Source organism: Setaria viridis, chromosome 1 (assembly GCF_005286985.2).
Source record: "Setaria viridis chromosome 1, Setaria_viridis_v4.0, whole genome shotgun sequence".
Classification (NCBI taxonomy): Eukaryota; Viridiplantae; Streptophyta; class Magnoliopsida; order Poales; family Poaceae; genus Setaria; species Setaria viridis.
The window spans coordinates 3,584,184-3,611,395 of NC_048263.2; the positions used below are offsets into that span (position 1 = coordinate 3,584,184).

Below are 27,212 nucleotides of genomic sequence, written 5' to 3' on the forward strand. Positions count from 1 at the left end.
CAAAATTTGTTAAACCCAAATGAATCGAACTTTTCTTGTATCGTTTAAACAATGTCTATAGCTGAATTTTTGTTGTATTGTTTAAACAATGTCTACAGCTGATCTTGCTGGTTCAATTTGCCAGCCCAGTTTGAGGTGGACATGAATGTTTGCACACTATTTGTATATGACATGCTTGCATGCAACATCAAGCATGTCAGGACAGCAGCGCTGACAAGACTTAAGTATATTTTCTTGATTGCGTCATGAGAATTTGTCCTACCTTTGTCCTTCCTACCACACTACTAAACATACAAATCATGAAATAAAATAACTAAAAGCGATTGTTGAAGCCATTTTCATGTTTCTATGGATTTTATGCAGCTGCGGTGAAGCAATTCTAGCCTTCCATCTCGCTTTGTTCTTCATGAGATTTTATCTTTTGCTAATATATTCGGGACATATTTGATTTATTTTTAGACGTTCATGTAACCCTTTTCAGTATATTTTTAACCCATCAAACCACATCCCCACATGGGTTACACCCATATGCTCTGTACCCAGCTACCACTAATATCAAAATTTGAAAAATAACCATTACGCATGATCATTTTAATAATTTTGTACATCAATTTTTATTTATTAATCTATTATACTATTTGGTTGAGAGCACACTTGCCAAACCGGTACAATGTTTACTTTGAGTGGACAATCATGGTACCACATTCTTTTTCAATAATGTACATCGCACTGCCTCAAATGATGTACCACCTATATTTACTTGTACACTATTGTACTTTATGCAAGGTAGTCCACAAATCTGAATTAAATAATTCTCATTTTGTGAGCTTACCACCGCATGATTTTTTAATTTGGATTGTACATGTCTATGAATCTGGTACCAATATGAAGGTCTATTAGATTTTTATGCCAAAAAGTTTCTTGGTATGGATAAAACACTAAGCAAGGAAAAAAAGAAAAAAGAAGAAGCAAGAAACAAGCCCCCCATGGAAAAGGAACAAGCAAGAAAAAAAATAAAGGAAACAATAAGAAAAAAGAAGGAACAAAGAAAGAAATCCTTATGCAGGGTCTGGTTGTCGTGCCCCCGCTACCGCTGGGCTTCTCACTGTGGAACCGTCAAGCAGGGCATGGTGCCCCTTCATCTCAGGCTGAGGTCCGCCGTCGCTTGCCACGTGGCCGCTGGCCGGGGGGCACCGCTCACTGCGTGGCCATTGGAGGCCGGCTGCCCTTTGCCCTGAGGTCGTAGGTCGGGGCATGTCGCGTTGACACCGTCCTCGTTGTCTCTTCGCTGGATCCGGCACCAGCATCGGTCGTGTCCTCGCCATGTGCCATGCCCGGATCTGGCTGCCGCCTGGGCGGTGACGGTCGTGCATGGCGCTAGGCCCACACCCCCGCCTTGTTGGCTGCTCGTTTTCGAGGATGGGAGAGGAGAGAGCATGGAGGGTTCAAATGATTTTGAAATGCTTATGAGGGGACAGAGGGGTACTTTTATTATGTCATTTTTCTTGTACATGTACCGTGAGCCTGCGTACACAATACATTGACAGACACAAATTAGACCCCTGCCACCTAACATGGATCTCGACCTGGATGGACAATGGACGGACAAGATAAACCCTACCAGAATAATCTTGGTCCGATTTCAAGGGCATATGTGGTTCGGGCCTGTTTAGCATTGTAGCATGGAGGTATTTTGGTTCCTGAGCTGAAAATTGAACTAGAAAAGAGAGAAGCTGGTGGAGCCAAAAATTGCAGCTCCATCTCCAACTCCTACGTGCTATAGTGCGTGAATAGGAGCCGCGTCCGTGCACGGCTATTTTGTTTTTTTTCCCAAAACACATTACCATATCGAGATGCGTAACTTTTGGATTTGAGAAGTGGACAACTTGAGAAAGTCTATACTAATATGAATGCCGTAGATAATATGATGAGCAAAGTTCTACTTAAGTAGAAATTGCAAGTGTGCACAGAGGTGGCTTGCATGATGATGCCCAACTCACAAGGAGGGAGAGAGAGAGGGGGGATTGAGTGATACGTTGGGATATCCTCATAATATGGTCATCGAAAAAGTATTCCTCTCCTAGGGAGAAGAGGTAGCCCACATGCAAGAGAGATGTAGTTTAAAGATATGGATCAACCTTTGGTGCATTTAGCATATCGTGTGCTGGCTTACACGAGAGGAAAGATCCTCGTTGAGGGATGATTTCTATTGGGGAGAAGAAAGAAGAGAGGAAGAGGGTGACTAGAAAGATCTGGTAAAAGAGCGAGATGGATTTATTCTCAAGATTACCCAGCTTTGGATCCGCAACATGATATTATTCCTCCATAATACTTGGTGAGGTCCTTAAACTCTTTACTCTAAGCTTATTGCCCCAAACTTATCGTTGTAGTCTAAGATGGTGAAATTTTGATACATGTGAGTCTCTAGTTCTTTGTGGAAAAGAATTTGGTGTAGTCTCACAGGCGCAGAAGGGATTTGGGTGGTCTAGCTAGTCTGTGGTTCTTACGTACCATGATTCAAGAAATGGTTGCGCTATTGCTGTGATTATTCCACTATCACTAACAAGTTGCATTAGTATCATATCTCAACATAAACCGGCCTAAGTGGCAGTTGTTCTTCAGTGGAAGATGGAGCCATGCATGCTAATTAAATTGTTAAGTGATCAAGTTGGGTGCTTAAAATTATGCGATAAGAAAACCCATGGCAACATAATAGGCCAGTTTTAATTTGGTATAGGGATTTAAAAGGTTTTTCGACCACTCAACTCTTAACATTTGCCCAGCACTATCATGGCGTCATATTCACATGGTTGCACTAAGTCTGAGCCAAAATTATTCTCCTTTGTGTGTCCATAGCTTTATTTTGGCCCCTCCCTCCCTCCCTCCTCCTGGCAAAGACCAGAATAGAAAATGGGATGACGTGCCTTCTTCTCCATCAACCTTGCAACCAAGCACACAGGAACACCTGCAGCACTCCTTGGCCGGGGAGTGTGGCTCGCCTCTCGCCTCGCCTCGCCTCACCTTCTCTTTGCTTTGCTAATAATACCACGTCTCCCTCCTTATATCCCCCTCCCCACCCACCCTCGCGAGCTTGGGTTCTCTCTCTCCTCCTAAACCACCAATCCGACCAATAAAGAAGAACCCGCGGCCTATTACCCCTTAGCTTCCAAGAACACAAACAATCCATTTCTAGCTAACCAGATAATAACCCAATCAGAGTATCCTAGAGAGAAGATATCTATATATATTTATATATATAGCACGAGAAACAAAGAATGGAGAGGCTCCGGTGGAGCCGCCCCGGTTCCCTCCTCGTCCTCGCGGCGGCGTTCCTCGCGTCCGCCGCGGCGTCGAGCGCCACCAGCATCGCCGACTGGGACGAGCACTGGCAGAAGCGCCGGGAGCTGGCCGAGGCGTCGGCCCGGGAGGTGTACAAGCCCGACCCCTTCAACGTCACCAACAGCTTCAACGCCGCCGTGCACAGGTCCACCAGCCCGCGGCGCGAGATGCGGGAGAAGAAGAAGAAGTCCAACGGCCCGTGCCGCGCCACCAACCCCATCGACAAGTGCTGGCGCTGCCGCAAGAACTGGGCCACGGACCGGCAGCGCCTGGCCCGCTGCGCCAGGGGCTTCGGCCGCGCCGCCACCGGCGGGCTCGGCGGCAAGATCTACGTCGTCACCGACCCGACCGACGCCGACGTGGTGAACCCCCGCCCGGGGACGCTCCGGTGGGGCGCCATCCAGCCCGGTCCGCTCTGGATCATCTTCGCCAGGTCCATGATCATCCAGCTCTCGCAGGAGCTCCTCGTCAGCAGTGACAAGACCATCGACGGCCGCGGCGCGCAGGTCCACATCGCCAACGGCGGCGGCATCACCGTGCAGTTCGCGCGGAACGTCATCATCCACGGCCTCCACGTGCACGACGTGAAGCACACCGACGGCGGGCTGATGCGGGACTCGCCGACGCACATGGGGCCCCGGACCAAGGCCGACGGCGACGGCATCTCGCTGTTCGGCGCCACCGACGTGTGGATCGACCACATCTCCATGTCCAACTGCGAGGACGGGCTCATCGACGTCGTGCAGAGCTCCACGGGGGTCACCATCTCCAACTGCCACTTCACCAACCACAACGACGTGATGCTCTTCGGCGCCAGCGACTCGTACCCGCAGGACCAGGTGATGCAGATCACCGTCGCCTTCAACCACTTCGGCAGGGGGCTCGTGCAGCGGATGCCGCGCTGCCGGTGGGGCTTCTTCCACGTCGTCAACAACGACTACACGCACTGGCTCATGTACGCCATTGGAGGGAGCAACGCGCCTACCATCATCAGCCAGGGGAACAGGTACATCGCGCCGCCCAACATCGCCGCCAAGTTGATCACCAAGCACTACGCCGACGAGGGGGTGTGGAAGAACTGGGTGTGGCACACGGAGGACGACCTCTTCATGAACGGCGCCGTCTTCCAGCCCTCCGGCGGGGCGGTCCCCAGGAAGATCAACAAGAAGGAGTGGGTCAAGCCCAAGCCGGGATCCTACGTCACCAGGCTCACACGCTTCTCCGGCACCTTGTCCTGCATCCCCGGCAGAAAGTGCTGATCGCCGACTTTGCTCTGTGCTTCTTGCAACGAGGGGTATGTATCCTCATGGAAGAAAGCAAAAGGATCGATGCACTTAGAATGGAGGGTAGCCAGGCTATTTTGCTAACCATTTGCCTTAAAGTTTCTTTTCCAATTTTTTGTGGAATTGTTACAGCACAGTTTGATCATTTTCAGAGAACTAGTGATTGTTTTTGTTACAGAAGTGCTGTACAACATGAACCACTGTTGTTTGCGATTTTTTGAAATGAACATTTTACACGTATTTTATTTTGTTTAGAAAAATATTAAAGGGAGCTACTTCAGCTTACTTCACATTTCTTCAATTTCATTGTCTAAAATCCCATGGCCTTGAGTACCGACAAAACAAAAATCCTCATTGCCGGTACAGCGACATCAGAGAGCACAAGACCAAAAAAGGGGGTTCCTAGCCAAAATACCCAAAAGATCCAATCCAAAAGTCTTCATCTCCGAACTCTTGGATCATGTTTTTCTCTAGAAGCCTTCCTTCAATGCATAAACTCTGCTTCGGAAAGGTGGTGGCAATCTGTTGATTGCTACATCAATGTCCTGAAAACAGAGCAGACACAAGATTTAGTTTTTTTTTTTGTTGGTGCAGATATTGACTTAGAGATAACAGAAGGCGATGCACATGCACGTGATGTGAAGCTGTTTCAAACAAAACAAAAAAAACTAGGACAGCCAACTGGAAATTAAACATCTTAACTATGGGTACAATAAGGATAGAATGTCCAATTTTTAAGTTTTTTTTTTCAAGTGCAAGTTCAGGTAGGCTAGAGAGAAAACCTATCAAGAGTATTTATATGAAAATGTAAATAATATCAGCAATAGTAGCAACAATAGTGAATAGACATGAAGAACAGAACAAATGTCATGCAGAGCCATAGCATTTCAGTAGACATAACAGAAGCTAGATATTTGCGCACCTCTGCAGTATACCGATTTGAAAAGTGATTTAGTAAAATAGCTTTGTTTTCAAGCTTGTCAGACAGACTCGCTATCTGCGCATATTGTCAAAAATATGGTTAAGGGTAATTAACTGATTACAACGTGAAATTTTGGAAATAAAACAATCAGAGTTGGAATTACCTCAGACAAGTGAGTGTGCCCCTTTTCTCTTGCATCCTCAATTGATTTGGAGTCATCAATATAAGTACTCTGAAAGTTATAGAGAACATTCAGTTGCTTAAGCATAGCAACAAATCAGAACTCAACAGAAAAAAGATAAAGCATTTGCAACAGGTTTTTAACAAAGGTTGCTACTGCTAATGCATTTAAATTTAGTCATATGTTACCAAACTTCCAAACAGAGCAAACACTGTTTCTGAAGCTGAACTATGCAAAAGCAACATATTTGTCGCGAAGTAATAACTGATAAGCCATACCTCAACCACTAGAATTTTCGCCTTCAACACATCTGCATTATCAGGATCAAGGATGAAATCCGACATTGTATCTCCCGTGAAAGCAATCTCAGGTGTCGACACTGTATTCGTAATCTGCAAGTTGTGAATTGGTCGACAGTTGCATACAAGATCAAAGATTTGTACTAGATTGAACTCAAAATTGATTTCAACGTCCAGCAAGCAAACAGACCTCAACTCCTGACTTTCTGAGAGTACCGAGTTCTTTCCCTGGAAGGCCAGCATACTCGTCCTTAAGCTTGTGCTTCAGCCTGTATATCACATACCCCTACAGACAATTCACACGATTCAAATTCCACGCAAACATTGCAAGAAGTGATCCTCAAAATGCATTCAAGAACACACAGAATTGTACGAAGAAATGATTCCAATTGGCCGTCATTACCTGGCTGGGCACGACATGGTAGGTCTTGAACGGCCTGACCCTGAGGTCCTTGCCGAGCTCGTACTCCTCCCCTACCTCGAGCGGCACGAGCTTGTGGTCGAGGTCAGACTGGTCCATGGCTCGGTGGACCTCAAAGAGCTTCCGCACGAGGTCCGCAAGGCATGCGGGGACGAAGACGGTGGGCGGGCGCATCCTCCTGCGACCCCGCGTGGCGACGTACAGGGGGAGGCCCCCAATGTGGTCCATGTGCGCATGGGAGATGAAGAGGAGGTCCTGCGAGACGGCGAACGGCGGACAGCGGCCAATGTCGAAAGCGAGGTTGAGGGAGGGGAACATGACGCATGTCTCATGCCCAGCGATCGAGATGCCCTCCACGGAGTAGCCCTCGATCTCAACCCGCTGCATTGCCCTCGGCCGTGTGGGAGCAGAGGTTGAGGTCACCGCTGACTCATCAGCGGCCGCCGCTGACTTGCTGCCCTTCGCCATGCCGCTGCCACTGGCAGGACCTACGGTTTGAACCTAGGGTATGCCTATCCAATAATTCCAATATGAAATACAGTATAAGTCTATAACGCAATGCACAACCCATTAACACAACTACATAATAACATAAAGTACGAAACAGATTGAAAAGGCGTGGTCCAGGCTTGGCCACTGCACCCTGGGGTTCTAGGACTGCGACCTGGCGCTGCTCCGACCCAGGCACTGATGGCCCTTGGCGCGCCATCTGCCTCCTACGATGCCAACTTCAACGCCAGCGCCTCTAGCATCCCGCCGGCCTTGTTTCCGTGAAACGGCATGCCGGCGCAGCAGCCGTACGGTGGTGGTTCCAGCGAATGGTTCTAGGACATAGGGGCTTTGTCTCATATGGCTTCCAACTCTAGTATTCTTTCCTCCTCCCCGCTTACTGTTTTGCGTCAAATTATTGTCAGCAATGGCACATCGTTTCCTGCTTCTCTTCTGGCCGCTCTCTTGTGCCTACTGTCGCAGCTCCTCTTCACTTGAACAATGTCCTCGTTGATCCACATTTGATTAAAAATCTTATCTCTGTTCGTGCACTAACATGTGATAATCTTGTGTCTGTTGAATTTGATCCTTGGGGTTTCTCCATCAAGGATTTGCGCACCAAGATGGCTCTCCTCCGATGTAATTCTTCAAGTGATATTTATCCTCTACACAACAAGAATGCTCGACCACACTCCGGAGATCATCAAGCCCTTCATGCATATCACACCACAGAGCTCTGGCATGCTAGGCTTGGTCACCCCGGCACTGCTAGTCTTCATCGCATCTTGAATACATTTGGTTTTTCATGCTCCAAGTCTGACACTCATACGTGCCATGCCTGTCGTCTTAGCAAGCACGTACGGCTGCCATTCTTTGAGTCCACTCATGTTGCTTCCTTTCCATTTCAACTCTTGCATTGTGATGTATGGACGAGTCCAATAATCAGCAATTCTAGATACAAATATTATCTTGTGATGTTGGATGATTATTCTCACTTTGCCTGGACCTTTCCTTTACGCCACAAGTCTGATGTTCTTCCTGCTATCATAGCCTTCCATGCATTTGTGTGCACGCAATTTAAACTGTCTATCATGTGCTTGCAAACTGACAATGGCAGGAAGTTCGACAATTCCGCGTCCAGGGCGTTCTTCGCAGCTCATGGCATTGCGCTGCGCCTCACCTGTCCCTGTACGTCTCAGCAAAATAGGTGTGCTGAACGTGTGCTTTGCACTCTCAATGACAGCGTTCTTTCACTCTTCTGTGCCAACCTCGTTCTGGCTTGACGCACTTGCCACAGCCACCTACATCCTGAACCACCGTCCATGTTGCCCCCGCCAGCACCATACCCCATTCCCGTTCGAGCTGCTTTTCGACGTCCTTGCAACCTACGATCACCTCAGGATTTTTGGGTGTCTATGCTACCCAAACATTGCCGCTACATCCCCTCATAAGCTCACGTCACGCTCTCTCGCCTGCGTGTTCCTTGGCTACCCGAAGGACCAAAAAGGCTACAAGTGCTACGATCCAGTTTCACGACACGTCTATTTCAATGAGTCGGTGTTTCCTTTTCAGCAGGACATGACGACACGCGCAGCCGCCGCCGGCGCGATCCACACCACCAACATCTTGCGCATTGCTCCTGTGCCCGCCGGTTCATCATCGCCATACTCCCCGTGCTGCAGCCGCACCACCATCGCCCTGTGCGTCACCCTCAGGTGGCGTCGTCTTGCTCGCATCTTACGGAGATGCCTCAACACCAGTCCCCACGTCGCCCACTATAGCTGCAGCACTCACCCCTCTTGCCACAGCTCCTACCGTGGTGGTTGCCCACGATCCAACTGCCGGAGCCGTTGCCACGCCCGAAGCCTCCGCATCTACCTCAGCGCCTCCAGCATCGCCGCCACCCGCGCCTCCAGCCACTCATCCGATGATCACCCGTGTGCCAAGGTGGGCATTCGCCTCCCCAACGCCAAGTACGCCAACGTCGCAACAGCTCCTTCCGCGCCTCTGTCTTCGGTACGTAGTGCTCTCCGCAATCCGGAATGGGCCTCGGCCATGCGTGATGAGTATGAGGCTTTGATCTCCAACAGCACATGGACTTTGGTTCTCTGGCCGCCTGGCGCAAATGTGAGCACTGGCAAATGGGTGTTTAAGAACAAGCTTCATCCAGATGGTACGCTGGAACACCGCAAAGCTCGATGGGTTGTTCGAGGATTCAATCAGCGCCGTCATTGATTTTCATCAAACCTTCTCACCAGTTGTCAAGCCAGCTTCCATCCGCACCGTCCTCCACCTTGCTGCTGCCCGGCGCTGGCCTGTTCACCAACTCAATGTCAAAAACGCATTCTTGCACGGCAACTTGGCCGAGCGTGTATATTGCCATCAGCCCGCAGAGTTCATCGACGTCGCGTATCCTGACCATGTGTGCCTCCTGGTCAAATCGTTGTACGGGCTTAAGCAAGCACCGCGTGCCTGGTTCGAGCGTCTCGATGGCCATCTTCGCAGCATCAGCTTCAAACCTACTGGCTCTGACAGCTCACTATTCGTCTACAAGTGTGATCATGCCGTCGCGTTCCTCCTTGTGTACGTCAATGACATCATCCTCACCGTGTCATCCGATGAGCTCCTCTAGAGCGTCATCAAGCAGCTCTAGTCGGAATTCGCTCTCAAGGATCTCGGCCCCCTCCGATTCTTCCTCGGTGTGCAGGTTCGGCACGACGCCTCAGAGTTCTTTCTCACACAAGCACAGTACACTGAAGACATTCTTGATCGCGCAGGCATGGCGAATTGCAAGCCCGTTCCTACTCCGGTCGACACAAAGCCCAAGGTTTCCACCAACGACGGCGAGCTCCTGTCCGTCGCCACGTTCTACCACAGCATCGCCGGCGTGCTTCAATACCTGACGCTGACATGGCCTGACATCGCCTACGTCGTGAACCAGGCGTGCCTTCACATGCACACGCCGCGCGACGCCCACTGGAACCTCATCAAACAGGTGCTGCTTTACCTGCGAGGGACAATGAGAGGGACAATAACCGACAACATTCGTGTTTCGGCTTCCTCTTCCTGCGACCTCACAGTCTACTCCGACATCGACTGGGCTAGGTGCCCAGATACTCGCCGCTCGACATCAGGATACTGCATCTTCCTCGGCAACACCTTGGTCTCCTGGTCATCAAAGAGGCAGACTACCGTGTCTCGGTCCAGTGCAGAGGCGGAATACCGAGCAGTGGCGAACATGGCGGCCGGGTGTTGCTGGCTGCGAAGCCTGCTCCGCGAGCTGTACGTTCCAGTCGACAAGGCTATGGTGATCTACTGTGATAATGAGTTGGCTGTCTACCTCTCAGAAAACCCAGTTCATCACTGGAAAACGAAGCACGTGAGCTTGATATACATTTCGTACGCGAAAAGGTTCAGCTGGGGCACATGCGTGTCATTCAGGTTCCGTCTCGGCAGCAATTTGCAGATATCATGACCAAAGGTCTATCTACACCTTTGTTTCAGGAGTTCAAGTCCAGTTTGTGCGACCGTGAACCTGGTTTAGGAAACCTAGTTTAGCTAGTCATGATCGGTTGTAAGTTTGTCAGTCTGTAACAGGTCCATAGGCACACCATTTGTAATCCTGGTCAATCAGCCATACCCCTAGATTATAGGATCTTAGTTGCTCTCGCACTACTCCTGATCATGTATATGTATTGGCCGATTGACATCAATACAAGCTGAGTATACCTTACAACATGTTCAAAAGATTTCAGTATACCTTAGATCAACAAATTCAAATACTGAATCGCATTCATATGTTCTGAATCGCATTCATACCTTAGATCAACAAATTCAAATACTGAATCACATCCACACCAATTTCAGGCTAAGCTAAACAAATCTGCACTTGAAATTGACGAATTGAATTACGATGGCATATTCAAAAGGTTTCAATATACCTTAGATCAACCAAACTGAAATACTGAATCGCATTCATAAGTCAACTTTCACATCAATTTCAGGCTGGGCAAAGCAAATCTGCAATTGAATTTCCGAATTGAAGTGGACAGTAGAGTACTAGAGTAGTATGTAGTCCACTCACCAGTCACCAGTGATGCAGAGCGGAGCCTAAGGCGCTGGACTTCTGGAATTGGACGGCAACGCGGGGGGAGGCGCCGGTCGGGGGCCAGGCGGCCAGCGCGAACGGCGACACGTCGGGGTCGGGGAGGCGGGCGGCGGTGGCCCCGCGCTCGTGCACTGCTAGAGTCCTGGAGGAGCGGAGGACGGCGCGGATGGGGCCTGGACTTCGGGACTCGGGGTCGGGCGGGCGGCGCGTGGCGGCGTCTCCGTCGCCGCCGTGCGGAGCGGTGTCGCGGGATGGGGGAGGGGCCGATAGAGACGCGTCTCGTGCGAGTGGGGGCGGCGGTGGCGGGCCGCCGGCGAGGGGATGGGGAGAGGCTTTTGGGGTTTTGGCGTGGCGCTCTTTGCGGGAAGGCCCCTGACAGGGGGTGTTGGTTGTTCAGGACAACCTAAAATTTCTGTCACGTCAACTGTTTAGGTACTAATTAAAAATATAAATATTAAATATAGACTAATTATAAAATCAATTGCACATGTAAGATTAATTTACAAGATGAATCTATGAAGCCTAATTAGTTTATGATTTGATAATATGATGCTACAGTAACCATTTGCTAACGATGAATTAATTAGGTTTAATAGATTCATCTCGTGAATTAGCCTCCATCTGGGTAATTAGTTTTATAATTAGTTTATATTTAGTTCTTATAATTAATATTCGAACAGAAATTAGATTTTAGTTCATGAAACCAAACGCCCCCTGTGTTGCGAACGTGTACCTTCTCAGGTTCAAACCCCAACCAGAAAGCACACGAGCGTGCCCTGTCCGGCACTCGCCACTCGCCAGCTACTGCAATCCATCTCCCGTGTTGATCGGATCGCAGCATGCGGATGGAGTCCGCAGAAATTTCACGCAGCTCACTAGCTCACCAAAATCGAGCGTTGATCTAGGCAAGGCTTATCTGGTTTGGATCCTGAGAAAGTTGCCTGATCCAGGTAACAATCTAAGTGTTGGATTCGCAGCGAGGGCAGCAACCAAACGAGTCCTAGAGCTTGTTTGCTTGTAGCCTCCATCTGCTGGCTGGACCGTATAGCAGCCGTCGATTATGTTGGCCTAAGGCTAGGATTGTTGCCTGGGAGCAGCTACCTGGCTTAGGACGCCATATGCAAATCGACGCTCGAAAATTGGACGGTTTGACCACGGGTGAGAGGAGGGGCGTCGCAAGTTGATGAGGACGCAGAGGCATGGAGGAGGAGGATCGCTGGTGGAGATAGTGTGGAACTTCTCTGATTGCATCCCATTTTCCTGCAGCCTACAACGTCGACTACACTGAGATCCGGTACTGCAAGTTAGCACTCCACGCGATCTGGGCCGTCCATTTTTAGCGATGCACGGACAGGATCGGGCGCTACGGTAATTCCTGCTACAGTGTTCGGCGGCACAGTAACACATGCAATACACGATGGCCGTACTGGTGCCTGCAACTGTGCAAGTGCAAGATGGCCGTGCTGCCGCCGCCGCGTCCCCGCCTCCTGGCGCTCGCGTGGCTCGCCGTGGCGCTCTGGCTGGCGGCCACCGGCGGCTGCCTCTGGCGGCACGTCCCGCGGACGCCGCCGCCGTCCCTTCACCCGCCGCCGGCCGACGCCCCTCATGTTCCTGGTGGTAAGCTTGTGCTAGCAAGGCACTTCCGTAACGTATTTTCGAAGACCCTGCACCGATATATGAGCTCAGCTTGTTGTCCCCCTTTAACTCTGCAGTTCCAGCTCCAAGGCGCCCTTTCCATCCCGTCCACCCCCCGCCCGATCTGCCGCCGGCCGTTCTGCCCGCCGGAAGGCTGCTCCGGCCAGGGCCCGCCTTGATTTTCCACGATCACCATCTGTCACTGTGAATTTATGAATGTATGGATCAATGCGATGATGCAGCTTAATCCACGCAATAAAATTAACAAGTAAAATAAACTGTCGGTCACACTGGTGCTATATAGCATGTTTTGTTCAAGAGCTCTAGATGCTCTCTATGTGAACTTGAATAAAGTGTGATATTGAGGTTCAAGATTTGGCATGTGCCGTAATAGTTTTTTAAAGGAATAAGCTTATTACAGCTGCTACATTTCTCAATGTATAGAGATTATAGTACATTCTAATTATTTGGAGATTTTTGCGATGCTCTTCTGACCATCCATACGAGTTTGCTAATGCATATTTCAATGGTAGAGACAAACAAATTCATTTTCGGCAATGAACGTGTCAGGGAAAAAAGATACTGGAATCAATCTCTTGGTCGTTGGCCTACACGAGATGTTTACTTGTTTTAACGCATACTTCGTTCGCCTTTTGCCAACGAGAAACCGGGTTTTTACACCAGAAGCAAAGCCTAAGTAGAACATTCAATAGCGAACAGGTCACGAAACAAAAGCAGCTCTTCGTATTATTTCGAAACTCGTGATACAACGCAATCCAATGGCAGTTTCAACACATTTACATGCATGTCGCAACAATGCAGCCAACTATAGCTTGTGTAAAATGCACTGCTGTTTTCCCCCTGGCCTGATTGGCAAATCTTCTATACAACCATCATATATCATGTTACATAAACCAAAAAAATGAAATGAAAGTCATTCTACAATGCTCTTACAAACAACCCCCAGCCCCAAAAGACTCCTTTGAATAACAGCGGTGGCCAAAGGCCACCTCATCACCATGCGTCTGTTTGGGAAGGGCAAGCTTACAAAAACTGCAAGGCACCTCAATCTCCTAGGCTCAGCCATTTTATCTCTAGGCTCAGAGCCATTTTGCTGCCTCAACTGCTAGGGTTGGTTTTCGGCCAAAAGCTAAAGATCTGCTAGATCATTGCGCAACCGGGCTTGAGTATTCGGGTCCGATCTCCGAAGTGGTTACGCTGGATGACCCTGCTGAGGTCACGTTGCTGTATGAAGAACCATTCCTCGTGGATTTTGGTTGGAGTTCCATCTCTCTTTGCCTCTCTGGGCCTGCTGCAGGTCTTTGACCCTCATCTGCTAATCTCTTCAGGATGTTCATTATAGTGGGAACAAACTTCGTCGACAGTGAAAGGATGGCAGGAAGCTGCGTGACGGCGCAAGCAAGAAGTCAAATTAGACGACATTCCGGTGCTACAAAGGGTTTAACAGGAAAGTGGTTTGAATACTCACAAATCCATGTTGGAATTCCCTGCCAATTTCTGACTGCACCCAAATGGCCTTTCCAACAAGATAAACCACAAATATGACAAGCAGGTAAAGTGGATTCCTGTTATTGAAGTAAAAAAGGTTAGCCAGGTCAGATGTGAAAATACCACAAGTGACATCCATGGAAGTTTCTGCAGACAAAAGAAATACCTCAACAATGTCATAAACTCATTAAATCCAAGGATAGCCATTGCAGCAAGTGCCCATGGAGGTGGCAGCCAGTTGTTATTCCTCTTATTTGCTTCCTGATCAAGGTAACAGTAAATATTTAGCGAATATATCTTCTCATGCAGTATATTTTAAGTGGATGGATCCCACTTCCCAATTTTTTCAGAAATAATAAATAAAATAAATGACTTTGAGATGACAGCCACATAAGGTTTTCATAGCGCACATATCAGGTAACTGGTGGAATGGAACAAGTGGAGATACCTGGGCAGCTATGGCTTGAGTGACTGTATATTCGGTTTCAGCTTTGAATTGCCTCCACAAATTTTTGCACTGCACAGGGGTGATTAAAGTCTTCTCCTCGGGAACCTGCTCGTGAATGGCATATTGGCATCTCAGTAAAACATATGCTTTGTGCTTAAAGAAACTGCTAGGTAAAAACTGAGCGTTGCTTCACCGGAGAAACCTAAATTTGACATGTAAAAACACAGCTTCCTTACCCTTTCCCATGAGCTGGAGGCAAGTGGATCAGACAATTGGATACTCCTATCTGTAGTCCCAGCAGGTCTTGCAGCATCAACAAGAGCAATAGAAAGGGTATTTTCAATGTTGTCACCATCTTCCTCCAATCGAATTGCAGCCATTGTAGAAAGTAACTTCATGGACTGCAGCAAAATGGTAGAATGAATATGATTCAGCTCCTAAGACAATCCTTTAATGCTTCAATTATATAATTAAAATTAGCATTTGACATACAGCTGAACGAGCAGTTTTAGTAATAGCTTTTATGTCCTCCTTTCCTGTCCACACCCTGGGCATAGAGTCAGCATCTCGGCTGAAGAGTGTCGAGAACCTGTAAAATTGTTTCAGTTTAGTCCGAGCACAGAAGATGTCTGTATCTATGTCAACTGTCAATACGGAGAGCAGCTCACTTGTCCTTCATGCGAATCAAGACCCTCCCAGCTTCTTCTTTTGCCTTTGATTCAACTACACTCTTTCCATGTTTCTCCAGCTTCACAAGCAGTTCTTTCTCAGTTGCTTCATCAAGTTCAAAAGATGACACAGCAGATTCAAGACCTAACACAGCAGCTTTCGTCTCACGCTCAAGAAGCTTTCTAATAGCTGGCCAGGTATCTTCACTGGCCGAATCTAGAAGAGCTTCAACTGGTTCTGCCAGAGCTTTGCTAAGTTGTGCCTGAAACAACATATCTAAGATTAGATAAGGATTCTCTGTGCTGCGCCGTGACATTAAACAAATGAATTCAAACTGGGACCAACCTCATATTTGGCACAAACTTCAGATAATTTAGTAGTTCGAACTGAAGCTACATGTGCCTCAATGTCACGTTTAAGCTTATCCTTCACTTTTGAGGTATCCCAATTCACTTGTTGAATAGCAGCATCTGTCAAAGAATATGCATGTATGTAATAAGATATGGATTTAGGTCGAAAAGGATCATAAGGATGCAAATTGACAAATAACATCCTTCAGAACAAGAGTTTAGGCAAAAGTTTTTCATCCAGAAATAGCTAACAAATATTACAGTTAGTGTAATTAGTCATTTAAGCTATACAGCCTCAAGCAATCAATAGTGTCTCAATTAATCTTTTATAGAAAGCTGAAACACCAAAAAGAAAGCTGTATTATTCCATTGTAAATATATTTATGACCTTTTTCATGAGTCAGCGGGCTGGTACATTTACAAAACCATTTCAAGAATTTGAATGAAAAATTATCATATTTGAACAGAGAACACCAGGGAATATCAGCAGGTAGTTAATTTGTGCACTTCTAACCTAGGACGGTGCACTGCTATATTATAAAAACTGCCCCCCACTTCAAGTCTAGATCAATGTTTACAACATAGCCCAGAATTAATCTAACTGGTAACCAACATAAGCATATTTCTACAGAAGTGGAGCACTAGCCAAGACAAGAAACAAGTAATGACTAACGTTTCTGAAAACATACCTTCAGATCCTTTATCAAACTTCTCCAAGAAAGTCTGAGTACAATCACGAGCTGCAGCAGCGAATCCTTCCTTTTCTAGGGCCTTGTCAAAGGACTCCTTAAATGCTTCTAAAGTTCTGGTCCGCAAGTGATTCAGAAGAGATTGATAGGCAGGATTGACAAGCTATAGAGACAAGAAAGGCATTGGTTTCAACATAATGAAACAAGAAGTAGAACAGGAGAATAAATTAAAAAAAGAAGGCAAAATTCATGCCGGAAACTTGGGATCACATAAGCAAATATACGAAAAACAATTAAACTAATGGAAGGCAAACAAACGAACAAGAACATTGTAGGACACAATTTAGGTTTCAGTTTGTTATAAAAGCTTCCAATCTTCCAATAAACTGTTAAAAAACACGCCACAGTCTGGAGATGAGCATCAATATTTGCTCCCCACATTAGGTAGGTGGTCTGCTATAATTAACGGATTTGTGACCTACACCATAAATCTATGTTGATTTGGACATGAGTTGGTGAAAAGTAACTTTGACTACAATAGAACAATATGAAAAATTATACCTATATTGATCAAATGAAAGTGATCTTAATATATCCTCAAATCAAAGATAACTTCACCATACTATAGTTTCATAGTTACACCAGCATATAGTTTGCTAGAAAATAGCCAGAGTTACCCATGAAAACTATCACATCCGAAAACATCATACATTCAGATTCGGATGAAGTATCACCAGGTGAGGACATCAATATACAGAGGCAGTAAATGTACTCCCTCCGTCCATAAATATATGACGTTTTGAACAACTAGCTTGTCCTAAGCATCATATATTTATGGACAGAGGTAGTAACTAACTGGGGAGAGGCAATTTATTTCATAAAACAGATTCAGTGTGTTCGAGATAACAAATTCAGAAGAATGACGAGACCTGCAAGAGTTTAGACTCAAGTTGTTGTCTTTTCGAGTTTCTGACACCTTCATCAAAATAAATAGCCTCCATGTCATACCTGCGATGAAAGAACATAATCATAAAGTTAAGGAATTTTTTCCTGGATACTTCATTACTTATGCCAATAAATGAGTATGGTTTTCAACTCTAATGGCAGATCAACTACATAATTCATCTACAACAAATGGATATCCTTTACAGAGTGCTCCTCATTTGAACCTCAAAAGTCGCAAATCATAGTCACTTAGCCCAGACTGGGATTCAAACCGGGCAGTCTGACTGGGTTCCATTGGTTTTTAAGGTGGTTCAGCAAGACCAAACCCTGACTGGGGCCCTGGATCGTGATTTTCCTGGTCAAAATGCTGGTCCGTTCCGCTCTTAATAACTAAGCCTCAGACCACAAGCCAGCTTGCCATGACAAGTTTATCATTGTTAGCACTTAACAGTAAAAGGGATACCCAAATAGACAAGGACTTAAACCAGGACCTGGCAATGGACTCTGCTGTTTTGCAGTAATTAGTTGGATCCAAAGAGTTGAGAATTTTATCTTGAACAGACTTGGTCAGGATTGACCTAAGTTTTCTAAGCCATGGGAATACCACAACAAGATAGCAGATTACTCATAACTCATAAGAGAACTAATGAACTCACTCTGATAAACATCTATCGAGAAGGCTGCTGATCTTCTTCCCAAACCCAGGACAATAGTCATGTTGAACAGCCTCCTCAAATTGTTGCCATTCCTACACGTAAAAAAAATATAGAATCAGAGAATGCATTTGTCTACGATCTATAAATCAAGCATAATATGCATTATAGTCACCTCATCGGCTGTAAAACTGGCAACTTTCTCATTACCAATTTCCTCGCAACGTACAGTAGCCACCATAACCTGAATTGTGGGATAAAATATGTGAGTATACATGGTACTGAGAGCTCAAACTGGAAAAAAAATGGATGGTACTCACTTTATGAGCAGGCAGGTCAAGGTCTTTGTTCTCCTTAATGACTTTCCAAAATTGCTGTGAACTAAATGAAAAACCTGAAGCTGGGACAACACCACGCCGATCACCAGCAAGTCCACCAGGAGCAATAGAATGCTGAAACCTATCTCTTAAATCAGAAACCTACAGAAAGAAAGATTTGCTATTAGACACAATCCTAGCAGCATCAGCAGTGAGCACACATTCCGTGATTTGCACTTTATAAACACCAACCTGCTCTTTGAATAACTCCTCTTTTTCTTCATAACTGGATAGCGCCACAACTTGTACCTGCAATGGAAAACAAATGCACTTGACTGTGAATAACTCCAGCACCAAGACATGTTTTGAAGAAGGATTGAAGTCATGAATTTTACATTGAAAAATTCACTAAGTGGAGTTTCTTTATGGGCGTGGGGTTTAGGAACAGCATCCCATATCTGCAGCAAAATGAGAACAGCTCAGGCCACTGAAAACACAAATGGCACAATAGAAAACAGAATATCGAGTAAGCACATACCTTCTGAATATCTTCCCTTAAAATTGGCTCAAGATTTTCTAGGGGTGTCTGTTAGAAACCAGAAAGAGCTGATATTAATTGACATACAAACAATTAAATTTGAAAATAAATAAAATCTGGCAGTTGATTGGCGCGTATCATAGTTCTAAGCAGCCTATATTGCAAAATAGCAAGCCCTTACCCGTGATTTGTCACGAATAACAAATAATAATGTTGTTTTGCGAGGACTAAACAACCTCATCATGACCTACACATAAGAAAAAATCCTGGGGTTATACATGCCTGACATGCCACTTACAATCAAGCATAAACAAAATAGTAGGGTAAGAAGCTACATCAAAGATATTACTCGTACCACCTTACCTGGAAAACTGTCTTCAAAAGAGGCTTGTTTGCAGCCTGTTCTCTGCCAATGTCATGACACCACCTAGAAAGGAAAACAAAACATTTGCTCAACTGGGCAAGGGAATGATAGACCAAACAACCATCACTTAGTAAAAACAAACTTACATATTGATCAACACAATGTCTGAAACAGCCAAAGCAAACAAAGCACTTTGCTTCTCAAAGGCTGTGTCATCCTGAAATATTATGTAGACGAATTAGGCATCAGCACAATGTTTAGTCAGACCTCCATAGCACAAAATCTAACTTTTGGACATCCATAAACAACCATAAGGGTCAGTTTCAAATATCATAGTATTAAAAGATGAAGCGGGGATACAACATGCATCAAATTATAAGGCTTATTAATATTAAGTCTACAACAGGCTTATATGAGATGCCCTACCAAAGTTCAGGACACTTCAGACATGTGAAATGAATTAAAAAAAAACTCTTTCTATAAAAAAAGGGCCATGTGAACAAGATGAGTCTAAGTGTATGGCTTCTGTGATCTAGTACACGTTCAAATGACTTCCAAATTGGAGGTATGCTCGTTTTTTATTACCTCTCCCCTCTCTCTTCCATCAGTTCCTTCCAAGTCCATTACAAGGGTGCATGGTTCAATGTCTTGTGCCTTCGCCAACCATATACCTTTGGTTGTCTGCGACCTGAACATATCAAAAAATGCTAGTTAAATTACACGAGCAGGCTGCAACAGAGGTAAGAAAGTTTCTACTGACAAATATAAAGGAATAGTAGCATACCTTCCTTTGAAAGCATCCATCTCCCTAAAATTGGTGCGGAAAAGATGATTCAAAAGTGTACTTTTCCCTGCAAGAAATGAGGAAGACAGTGTGATCAGACATAAGGAAGTTCCCAGTAAACAGAATCGAAACAATGGAAGGGAGAGAACCCCATACCACTACTTTGCGGGCCCATTATTGATACAACAGCATATGAGAGCCCGCATTCACCCAAGCTAACTTCCTTCATGAAGTTCTCCAATCCGGAGACGTTGAACACCCCATCTCCATCGATGAGCTGTGTAGAGAAACACACATCCGCCATTTCTGCTCTGCAGGAGACGAATGCATGAAGCATAAACAATCGCACTCATAATCAGAAAGAAAAAAAAAACTAAAACCCAAAGTAAGAGGAACATGATTGCGGCGCTTTGCCAGCCTCCAGCAAAATCGAACACAAAGCTTAGCCTAAGAACCAGGCCATCAAGCTGTACCACAGGACAATCAGGCGCTGGTCATACAGCAGAACCAAACAATTATTGGCTACTCTTGAGCATACCATTCAAAACCCTCCCTCAATCAACCTGCGTTCCGCGGATCATACCCCGGAACCAGGTAGAGATCAAATCAGGAGCATTAAATGGGATGGAGAGCTAGCAGCGCAGCAATGCTGCAGTACCAAAGGGGACCCAATCGATGGACGTGAGCGCTAACCACGTTTCCCTTTGGGTCATCTACGGCTGATACCACAATTATAACTTGAGATCGCACAGCGTACGCTATCAGGGGGCGGGTCAGCATGAGGGCATAGGAGGCTCCAGCTGAACCCCCAGGAAATCGGGTTTTGGGACCAAACAAGCAGTATTACCACCCTACCCGCGCAGCAAACAAATCCGCAACGATCCGAGCGACCCATCCAATCCAAGGACGAATGATTTTGGTTCCAGGGTTCCAGCGGAAAGAAAACAAAAGGAAAGGCTTACGCGGAGCAAAACCAGCAAGCAAGCTAGGGCTGCATACCGATCAATCAAGCACAGGTCGGGAGGGACGGGACGGATCTCCACCCCACGCCGGCGGCCGTCGCAGATCTGGCCGCGCTCTCCAACGCCGGCGCACGGGAGCAGTGCACGGGGCCTGGGGCGGGGAGGAGGCGTGGCCCGGACGGAGGGAGGGGAAGGCCCGGTGTAGCGCCTGGGTTCGCCCTAGCCGCGCCGACGATGCCGCGCGGAGAGACGCTGGAGAGGGAGGGCCGAGAGGGAAAAGGACGGGGAGGGAGGCGAGGTGGGGAGGTGGTGAAGCCGTGAAGGTGACCGCACGGGTCGGGGTCGGGTCGGTTGGGCGCCGAAAGGTGGTCGACGATTCCAAAGCCGCTGGCCAGGCGCCGCCCAATGACGTGGCACGCGCCCTCTCTGTTTTTTTTTTATTTAGTACTCTTCCGCCTTTGCATTTACACCCTGCGTTGGGCGCGCTGTTTGAATAAGCACACGGCCACCGCCAACTCGAAAGAAATTCTGAAAAAAACAAAGAAACGGCGAATGGAAGCTGCAAAGAGGAGAGGAGAGGAGAGGAGAAAGTTGTAGGAGTATTTTGGTAGAGCTTTCAAAACAGCTCCCATATTGAATGTAGGGGAGCTCCGCCAAACATATATTATTTTAGAGAAATGGTTTTGGGTTGATTTCTTTGAGGTGGTTTTCTGAAATGAAGTGAAAAATCTAGTTTCTCATGTTTACTTCTTGCACGAAACATTTTCTTCTTAAGATTGGAATTTAATCTCTTTTTATCAAGGAATGATTCTCTCTGAAAACCATTTTTCATAAGAAAATCAAAAGCGGAAAGAGTACCAAACAGACTCTCGTTGTTATGTGCACCCGCAATAAACATACACGGGTTTTTTGTCTTTCTGTTTGCTGATTTTCGTTGAAGTCACATGCTCTCTGCCTCCTCCTTTAATTTTCTTTTATGAATTAATGGTAGAAAATTCTTCAAAGGAACATGCACTTTAAAATTCCTATTTTTTTCTTTCTTGCCTTTACTTGTACTGTTATACACCAAAAGAAAAAAAAAAGTTGGCAAAGTGGTACTGGTGCCCCAGCAGCAGGGCTCTACATCAACATTTTCTCGAACAATTATAGCAACATTTTCTTTTAATAAAGAGGATTATCATGCGTATAGCAACTTTTGTGTAGGTAAAAAGAAGCTCGGATTGAAATGCGTACTTCCAGGCCGGGTAAGCCACCGTCTTAGAAGGTAAGCAGTAGCTTATGCAGTAGAAGCAGGCAAGCGCAGCAGGTGTCAAAAGTAACCTAGTTTTACCACGCAAAGAGGTGGTAAAAATAATGCAAGCGGACCATACGGCCTGATTAGCTGTATTGCAACTCGGTACACTATTGTCACCACCCACCTGTCCGAATGATTGCATCTCGACTCATTGATGATTGAACCACCACCTTTGATTTCCTATAAAAGCCAGGAGCACTTGACCAAACATTTGCAGATGATGATTGATCGTGCAAGGGGGGACCGTGCATGTATGAACTTCATCTTTGTGTGTGTAGAACGGCTATAGTATAAACCAGCATGTACCACCATGATGAGCAACCATCATTACTCTTTGTGCTTAAGGATTGCCCACCCCACCTGTGATCAATATAATACCACTTCTAACAGTAAAACTAAGCACAATGCGTCAGTGTCTTGACCAAAAGCCAGAAGGAAAGTTGGTGATGGCTAGATCAGACTAATATCCAAAAGTGAAAAGTCAATCCAGCATAGGGGGTGTTTGGGAGGAGGGGGCTAAATTTTAGCCCCCGTCACATCAAATGTTTGGACAGTATTAAACCTAGACTAATTATAAAACTAATTACACAACCCCTAGGCTAAATCGCGAGACGAATCTATTAAGCCTAATTAGTCTATAATTTGACAATGTGGTGCTACAGTAACCATTCGCTAACGATGGATTAATTAGGCTCAATAGATTCGTCTCGTGATTTAGCCTAGGGGTTCTGCTATTAGTTTTGTAATTAGCTCATATTTAGTCCTCCTAATTAGCATCCGAACATCCGATGTGACAGCGCTAAAGTTTAGCCCTTGTCTCCCAAACACCCCCATAGTCAAAACCAATGGCATGCCGCAACTTGCACAGTTGAAGTCAGCCAGAACATTTCTTTTTTAAGAATTAATGAGGAGCCAAGAAAGTCCACCTAAACACTTCCATTTTATAAAAAACGAGTTTACAAGATCGGGCAATTGTTCACATTTTCAGGAGACAATGATATTTGAAAAGGAGAAATACTTTAAACGGTATTGGATTAAATGTGGATAATAGCATGTCATGATGGTGAACTCTGTAACGAGATTGTGGTTAGAGCTAGTGGGACGATGGCAACACGAGTACATGACATGAGGAAACTACAAACTATAATGGTTAAGAGGCAAACAGTGGAGTCACGTTGCTGTTCCCGTGGAAATCCAACTCGGCATCTCAAGTTTTATGCCAGAATATTATATTCCTACTTAAAACAATGGAGTTTTGTGGCGATGGCATGCAGGCACTCTAGCACAGTGACGACTAGTGACCGGAGGTGGTGACAGGGCCACATGAGCTTGGGAGAAAAAAAAAAGGGGGTTCACGAAGGCAGGGAATAAAGCGGATGCGGCCAAATCTGATGAGGCTGTAAAACACACACACACACACTCACCCACTGTGCGCGCACGCGAGCTTGCCACAGTAGAGATGGATCTTTCCGGGCCGGATGGGTCGGCGGTGGCGCGCGCGGGTTCCGACAGCGGGCGGCGTCCCCTCGCCGGGACAACCTCCTCGTGCCCCGCCCCGCCCCGCACATGCCATGCCCCAGCCTCTGCGGCCGCGATCTCCCACACGCTCTGCGCACGTCCAACTGCTGCTCTACCAACTTGCCCAATTGTTCCGGGTTGTGGGAGCGCGCGTGGACCAGCCATCTAACGGCAAATCTAGATTACCCAGTTTAAAAGGGTTAGCATCCTGTAGGATCATTGAACTTGTTTAATTTGACATCGTATAAAGCCTCAGTATCTCCCACAGTACTGTGCGCACGTCCAACTGCTCTACCAGCAGCTCGTTCAGTTCCAGTAGTTCCGGGTTGTGGCTTCTGGGAGCGCGCATAGATCGGGCATCAACGGAAATTCTATTGCTTCATCAATCCCAACGAAGCTAAGCATGTAGTTAGTCATCTTTAGAGAAACATAAATCTCGTAGACAATACTTCATCCACCACCTCGCTTTCAGAAATATGCTATTGTATCAACCAATGATTATAGTAAATGGTGCCGGATCTGTGAAAAATTTTGGTTTCACTTGTGAGACATTTAATTATTCGAATGTATCGGCAAAATATATATTTGGAGTAGTTCGGTTAATTAGCCTAATCTATTTTTTTTACCGAAATTAGTAGGGAAGCCTCTCCCTTTTTTATATTTTTTTTATTTCAGATCCGTTTAATTCGCTTCCACGGGGAGTCAAATCTGGACCTACTTGGTGCTACTCAGGTGGTTTAACCATCAGGGTAGAGGCTCTTTAACAGATTGATTGATTCTTGGGTCACAATAATTATTTTTATTCTGAGTTTATATTCTCATATTTTATTTGAGAGGTATGCCATCGTTTTAGAAATCCCACTCGTGGTATAAAGACAGCTATCTTGTTGGGAAAAAACAAATACTGAAGTTTAAAAATTTATGCAGCTATGTTACCATCTCATGTCCTAGGATTACATGACTTATTAAAATTTACACCTTTCTTACCTAAATATAGGAACTTATAGTGTTTAAAATTCTATTTCGAAGTATAACGATTTCTAGGAATGAACCTGAGCTAGCCTAGTCATTAATTGTGCGCTGAACTGCTGATCAAATAAAAAGTTATTGGCCAATCAGAAGTTATCCCAGCCATTGATGGAGCCAATCAAAGAGCTAGTCTGGCTCAGTCGATAGTAAGACATCACTGATAACTTCGTCAATCTTAAGGTTCATCCTTGTGGAGATAGAATTGTGTGCGTATATTTGTAAGAGGTGAGTGTGCGTGTGTGTTTGCGAGCGTTTGCATCTGTATGATGTTTTGAAAAAAAAAAGGCTGTCCGGCTGCTTCCAGTGAGGGTCATGAAAGACTTTTCACCCCGTCTAATTTTGTGATTTTGTCCATCATGAAAAGCCCTTACAGGGGCAAAAGGGAGTAGCTTAATTGCTTTTTTCGGGCGTTGAGCTGCCATTTTACGTGCTCGATTTGGGGAGAAAGCGCCCCAACGACGCGAGATGCTGAAAAAAAGAAACCTTATGAATCTCTATACGTGTGTGTTTGAACTTTGAAGCAGTCAGAAACTCCAGAATGCTTATGCGCAATGCGTGCAGGATCGCGGGTTGCAGGTTGTGACACGTAAACGGCAGGTCGGTAGTGCTGGTTAACATCGACCTTAGCCACGAAGCCACCGTGTACCCCACCGTGTATACACGTCATCCGTTCCTTTTTCTCTCTCGCTGTCACGCAACGCATTGGGATCACTACTACCGGCACGAGATGAGTGTGTCTGAATTGGTCTCAGCTCCGAAGCAGCATCCTCAGCAACAACTGCCAGAACGAGATATGCATGGGACGACGACACTTGCTTGGCAGCAAAGGTAAGTTGAGTCGTTGACCAATTTTTTAGGCCTTTTTCTTGTGATGAAAAGAAGAAGAAGCCCAAGGGTATCAGCCCAGATGTAACTAGCTTTTAGAATTTGGTTGTGCTGGATCCACCCAAACCCATTTCGTTTGAGGGCTCGGAATTAAGGAAATAAATGGGCTGGGCCGCATTGGACTCGGCCAGCCTACTCTACCGTGCTTTTTTTTTTCCAATATATATTTTGAGTGGGAAACCGAGATGAAACAGACGTCTGTCTCTTTTTGAATGAAGGTTGTATGGCATGGCACAAGCAAACCAAGCGTAGCTCAGTTGCTAAGGTTCCTTGTAATGGAACCTGTCCATCAAGATTCGAGTTCTCGACTTGATACTGGTGCTTGGCGCCAGTGGTGAGTAAATCAATTTCGAGGTCATAAATTAGGGAATGAATTGAATCGATTGCCTTCCTTTCCTGAATAGCTGGACGGACTTTTTCAGAAAGATATTGGTACTTAACTGTACTGTAGGGAGAGGTGGAAGATTCACGTTCTTCCTATTTGACCCGAAACCGATCGATCTAGCTATGAGCAGGTTGCCAGCTTAGTTTTTCGTAGGTACTCATAGGGGTAGGGTTGCGTGCGTGTGTTCATAGGAGCGACTGTGCGTGCGTGTATGTGAGCGTCAGCGTATGTAATGTGATTCGGAAAAAAAAAAGTATGGCACGGCACAAGTATATATGCAAAACGAAATTAATTAAAGTCAATATAAATGCTGGCCTTGATCCATGTTCCTGACCTAACGGCCATGGTAAGAATTTGTTAAATCTGACCGTAATTTTTATTTGGCATGGTTTGTTTTCCTTAAGATATATAAGTATACGATGCTCTAGCGTCTTCATTGTCTGTGGTCTACATTGCCTCCTTCGATTGTAGCTGCTAGCCTGCTGCAATTTTCTACGACTTCCACGACAACGATTATTGGGTGCTGATTTAACCTTGAAATGATCTTGCTTTCTTTGCCGTGCGAGACGGGACAACCCGTACCCATGAGAAAAGCAATGATAAATTATTAATGATTTTAGAACCTAGACTTAGGCCCGCTAATAGGGCAGGTTGAAATAGGTTTTAGGGGTGGATTGTGATGCGGGTGTGTTTGAACAGGTTAAAATGGATTTTAGTATTTATTGGGTTGGAACGGGTTGGAAGTGTTTTTTTTTAAAGTTTGTATGGGTTTAACTGAGTTTAAGTCATAGGTTTAAGTTTCAGGTTTCGGCTCTTGACGTGGGATCTATTTGTAGTTTTAGTCACTGTACTTTGTATAAAGTAGTGGATTGTCAAACTGATTTATCTCCAGCGAAGTTTAATCAATTTCTCTAAAATTTTAATGTGTGAATGAGAGCTTTTAGTTTTAGGGTCTGACTCTTGACGCGGGATCCACATATAAGTCTAGCCGCACTACTTTGCATAAAGTAGCGGACTGTCAAACTGATTGATCTGCAACAAATTTTATTCAGTATCGCTTAAATTTTAAAGTGTGAACGCGAGGTTTTAGTTTTAGGGTCCGATCTTGACGTGAGACCTACATGTAAGTCCAGCTACACTACCTTGCACAAAGTAGCAGGCTGTCAAACTGATTCATCTACAACAAATTTCAGTCA

General features: G+C 45.8%; 3 protein-coding genes across 9 annotated transcripts; 1 reads left to right on the top strand and 2 right to left on the bottom strand.

The window, feature by feature from the left end:
* Positions 1-2,919: 2,919 nt before the first annotated feature.
* Positions 2,920-4,907, top strand: LOC117841743 (pectate lyase). Its single transcript, XM_034722227.2, has one exon. It carries the CDS (start codon positions 3,276-3,278, stop codon positions 4,596-4,598), a length of 1,323 nt encoding a protein of 440 aa, XP_034578118.1. The 5' UTR covers positions 2,920-3,275; the 3' UTR covers positions 4,599-4,907.
* On the bottom strand, positions 4,899-11,380 carry LOC117841744 (nuclear ribonuclease Z). 6 transcript variants are annotated; one of them, XM_034722231.2, is made up of 8 exons: positions 11,019-11,380; positions 10,754-10,817; positions 6,428-6,957; positions 6,215-6,310; positions 6,004-6,117; positions 5,708-5,776; positions 5,545-5,619; positions 4,899-5,167 (listed from the first exon to the last, which is right to left on the bottom strand). In XM_034722231.2, exons 3-8 carry the CDS (start codon positions 6,911-6,913, stop codon positions 5,093-5,095), a joined length of 915 nt encoding a protein of 304 aa, XP_034578122.1. In that variant the 5' UTR covers positions 6,914-6,957; positions 10,754-10,817; positions 11,019-11,380; the 3' UTR covers positions 4,899-5,092. The 6 variants fall into 6 exon arrangements, with proteins under 6 accessions (XP_034578122.1, XP_034578120.1, XP_034578121.1 ...); XM_034722229.2 differs by lacking the exon at positions 10,754-10,817; XM_034722230.2 differs by having other exon boundaries at positions 6,428-10,817.
* Positions 11,381-13,403: 2,023 nt separating this feature from the next.
* On the bottom strand, positions 13,404-21,211 carry LOC117850168 (protein ROOT HAIR DEFECTIVE 3). Of its 2 annotated transcripts, none has more exons than XM_034731984.2 (23): positions 20,943-21,211; positions 20,100-20,249; positions 19,944-20,010; positions 19,745-19,847; positions 19,306-19,376; positions 19,159-19,222; positions 18,977-19,042; positions 18,796-18,843; positions 18,653-18,715; positions 18,510-18,566; positions 18,261-18,419; positions 18,116-18,184; positions 17,944-18,035; positions 17,272-17,350; positions 16,343-16,505; positions 15,649-15,773; positions 15,303-15,565; positions 15,127-15,223; positions 14,871-15,035; positions 14,635-14,739; positions 14,353-14,447; positions 14,167-14,263; positions 13,404-14,080 (listed from the first exon to the last, which is right to left on the bottom strand). In XM_034731984.2, exons 2-23 carry the CDS (start codon positions 20,245-20,247, stop codon positions 13,844-13,846), a joined length of 2,433 nt encoding a protein of 810 aa, XP_034587875.1. In that variant the 5' UTR covers positions 20,248-20,249; positions 20,943-21,211; the 3' UTR covers positions 13,404-13,843. The 2 variants fall into 2 exon arrangements, with proteins under 2 accessions (XP_034587875.1, XP_034587868.1); XM_034731977.2 differs by having other exon boundaries at positions 20,100-20,254.
* Positions 21,212-27,212: the final 6,001 nt, after the last annotated feature.

Coding starts and splice junctions, on each gene's coding strand:
- LOC117841743 (XM_034722227.2), top strand. CDS start 3,276: ATGGAGAGGCTCCGGTGGAGCCGCCCCGGTTCCCTCCTCGTCCTCGCG.
- LOC117841744 (XM_034722229.2), bottom strand. CDS start 6,913: ATGGCGAAGGGCAGCAAGTCAGCGGCGGCCGCTGATGAGTCAGCGGTG. Junction 6,311..6,427: donor ACCATGTCGTGCCCAGCCAG/GTAATGACGGCC, acceptor AATTGTCTGTAG/GGGTATGTGATATACAGGCT. Junction 5,168..5,544: donor CAAATCGGTATACTGCAGAG/GTGCGCAAATAT, acceptor CTCTGTTTTCAG/GACATTGATGTAGCAATCAA.
- LOC117850168 (XM_034731984.2), bottom strand. CDS start 20,247: ATGGCGGATGTGTGTTTCTCTACACAGCTCATCGATGGAGATGGGGTG. Junction 20,011..20,099: donor AATGGGCCCGCAAAGTAGTG/GTATGGGGTTCT, acceptor CATTTCTTGCAG/GGAAAAGTACACTTTTGAAT. Junction 18,844..18,976: donor TTATTCGTGACAAATCACGG/GTAAGGGCTTGC, acceptor GGTTTCTAACAG/ACACCCCTAGAAAATCTTGA.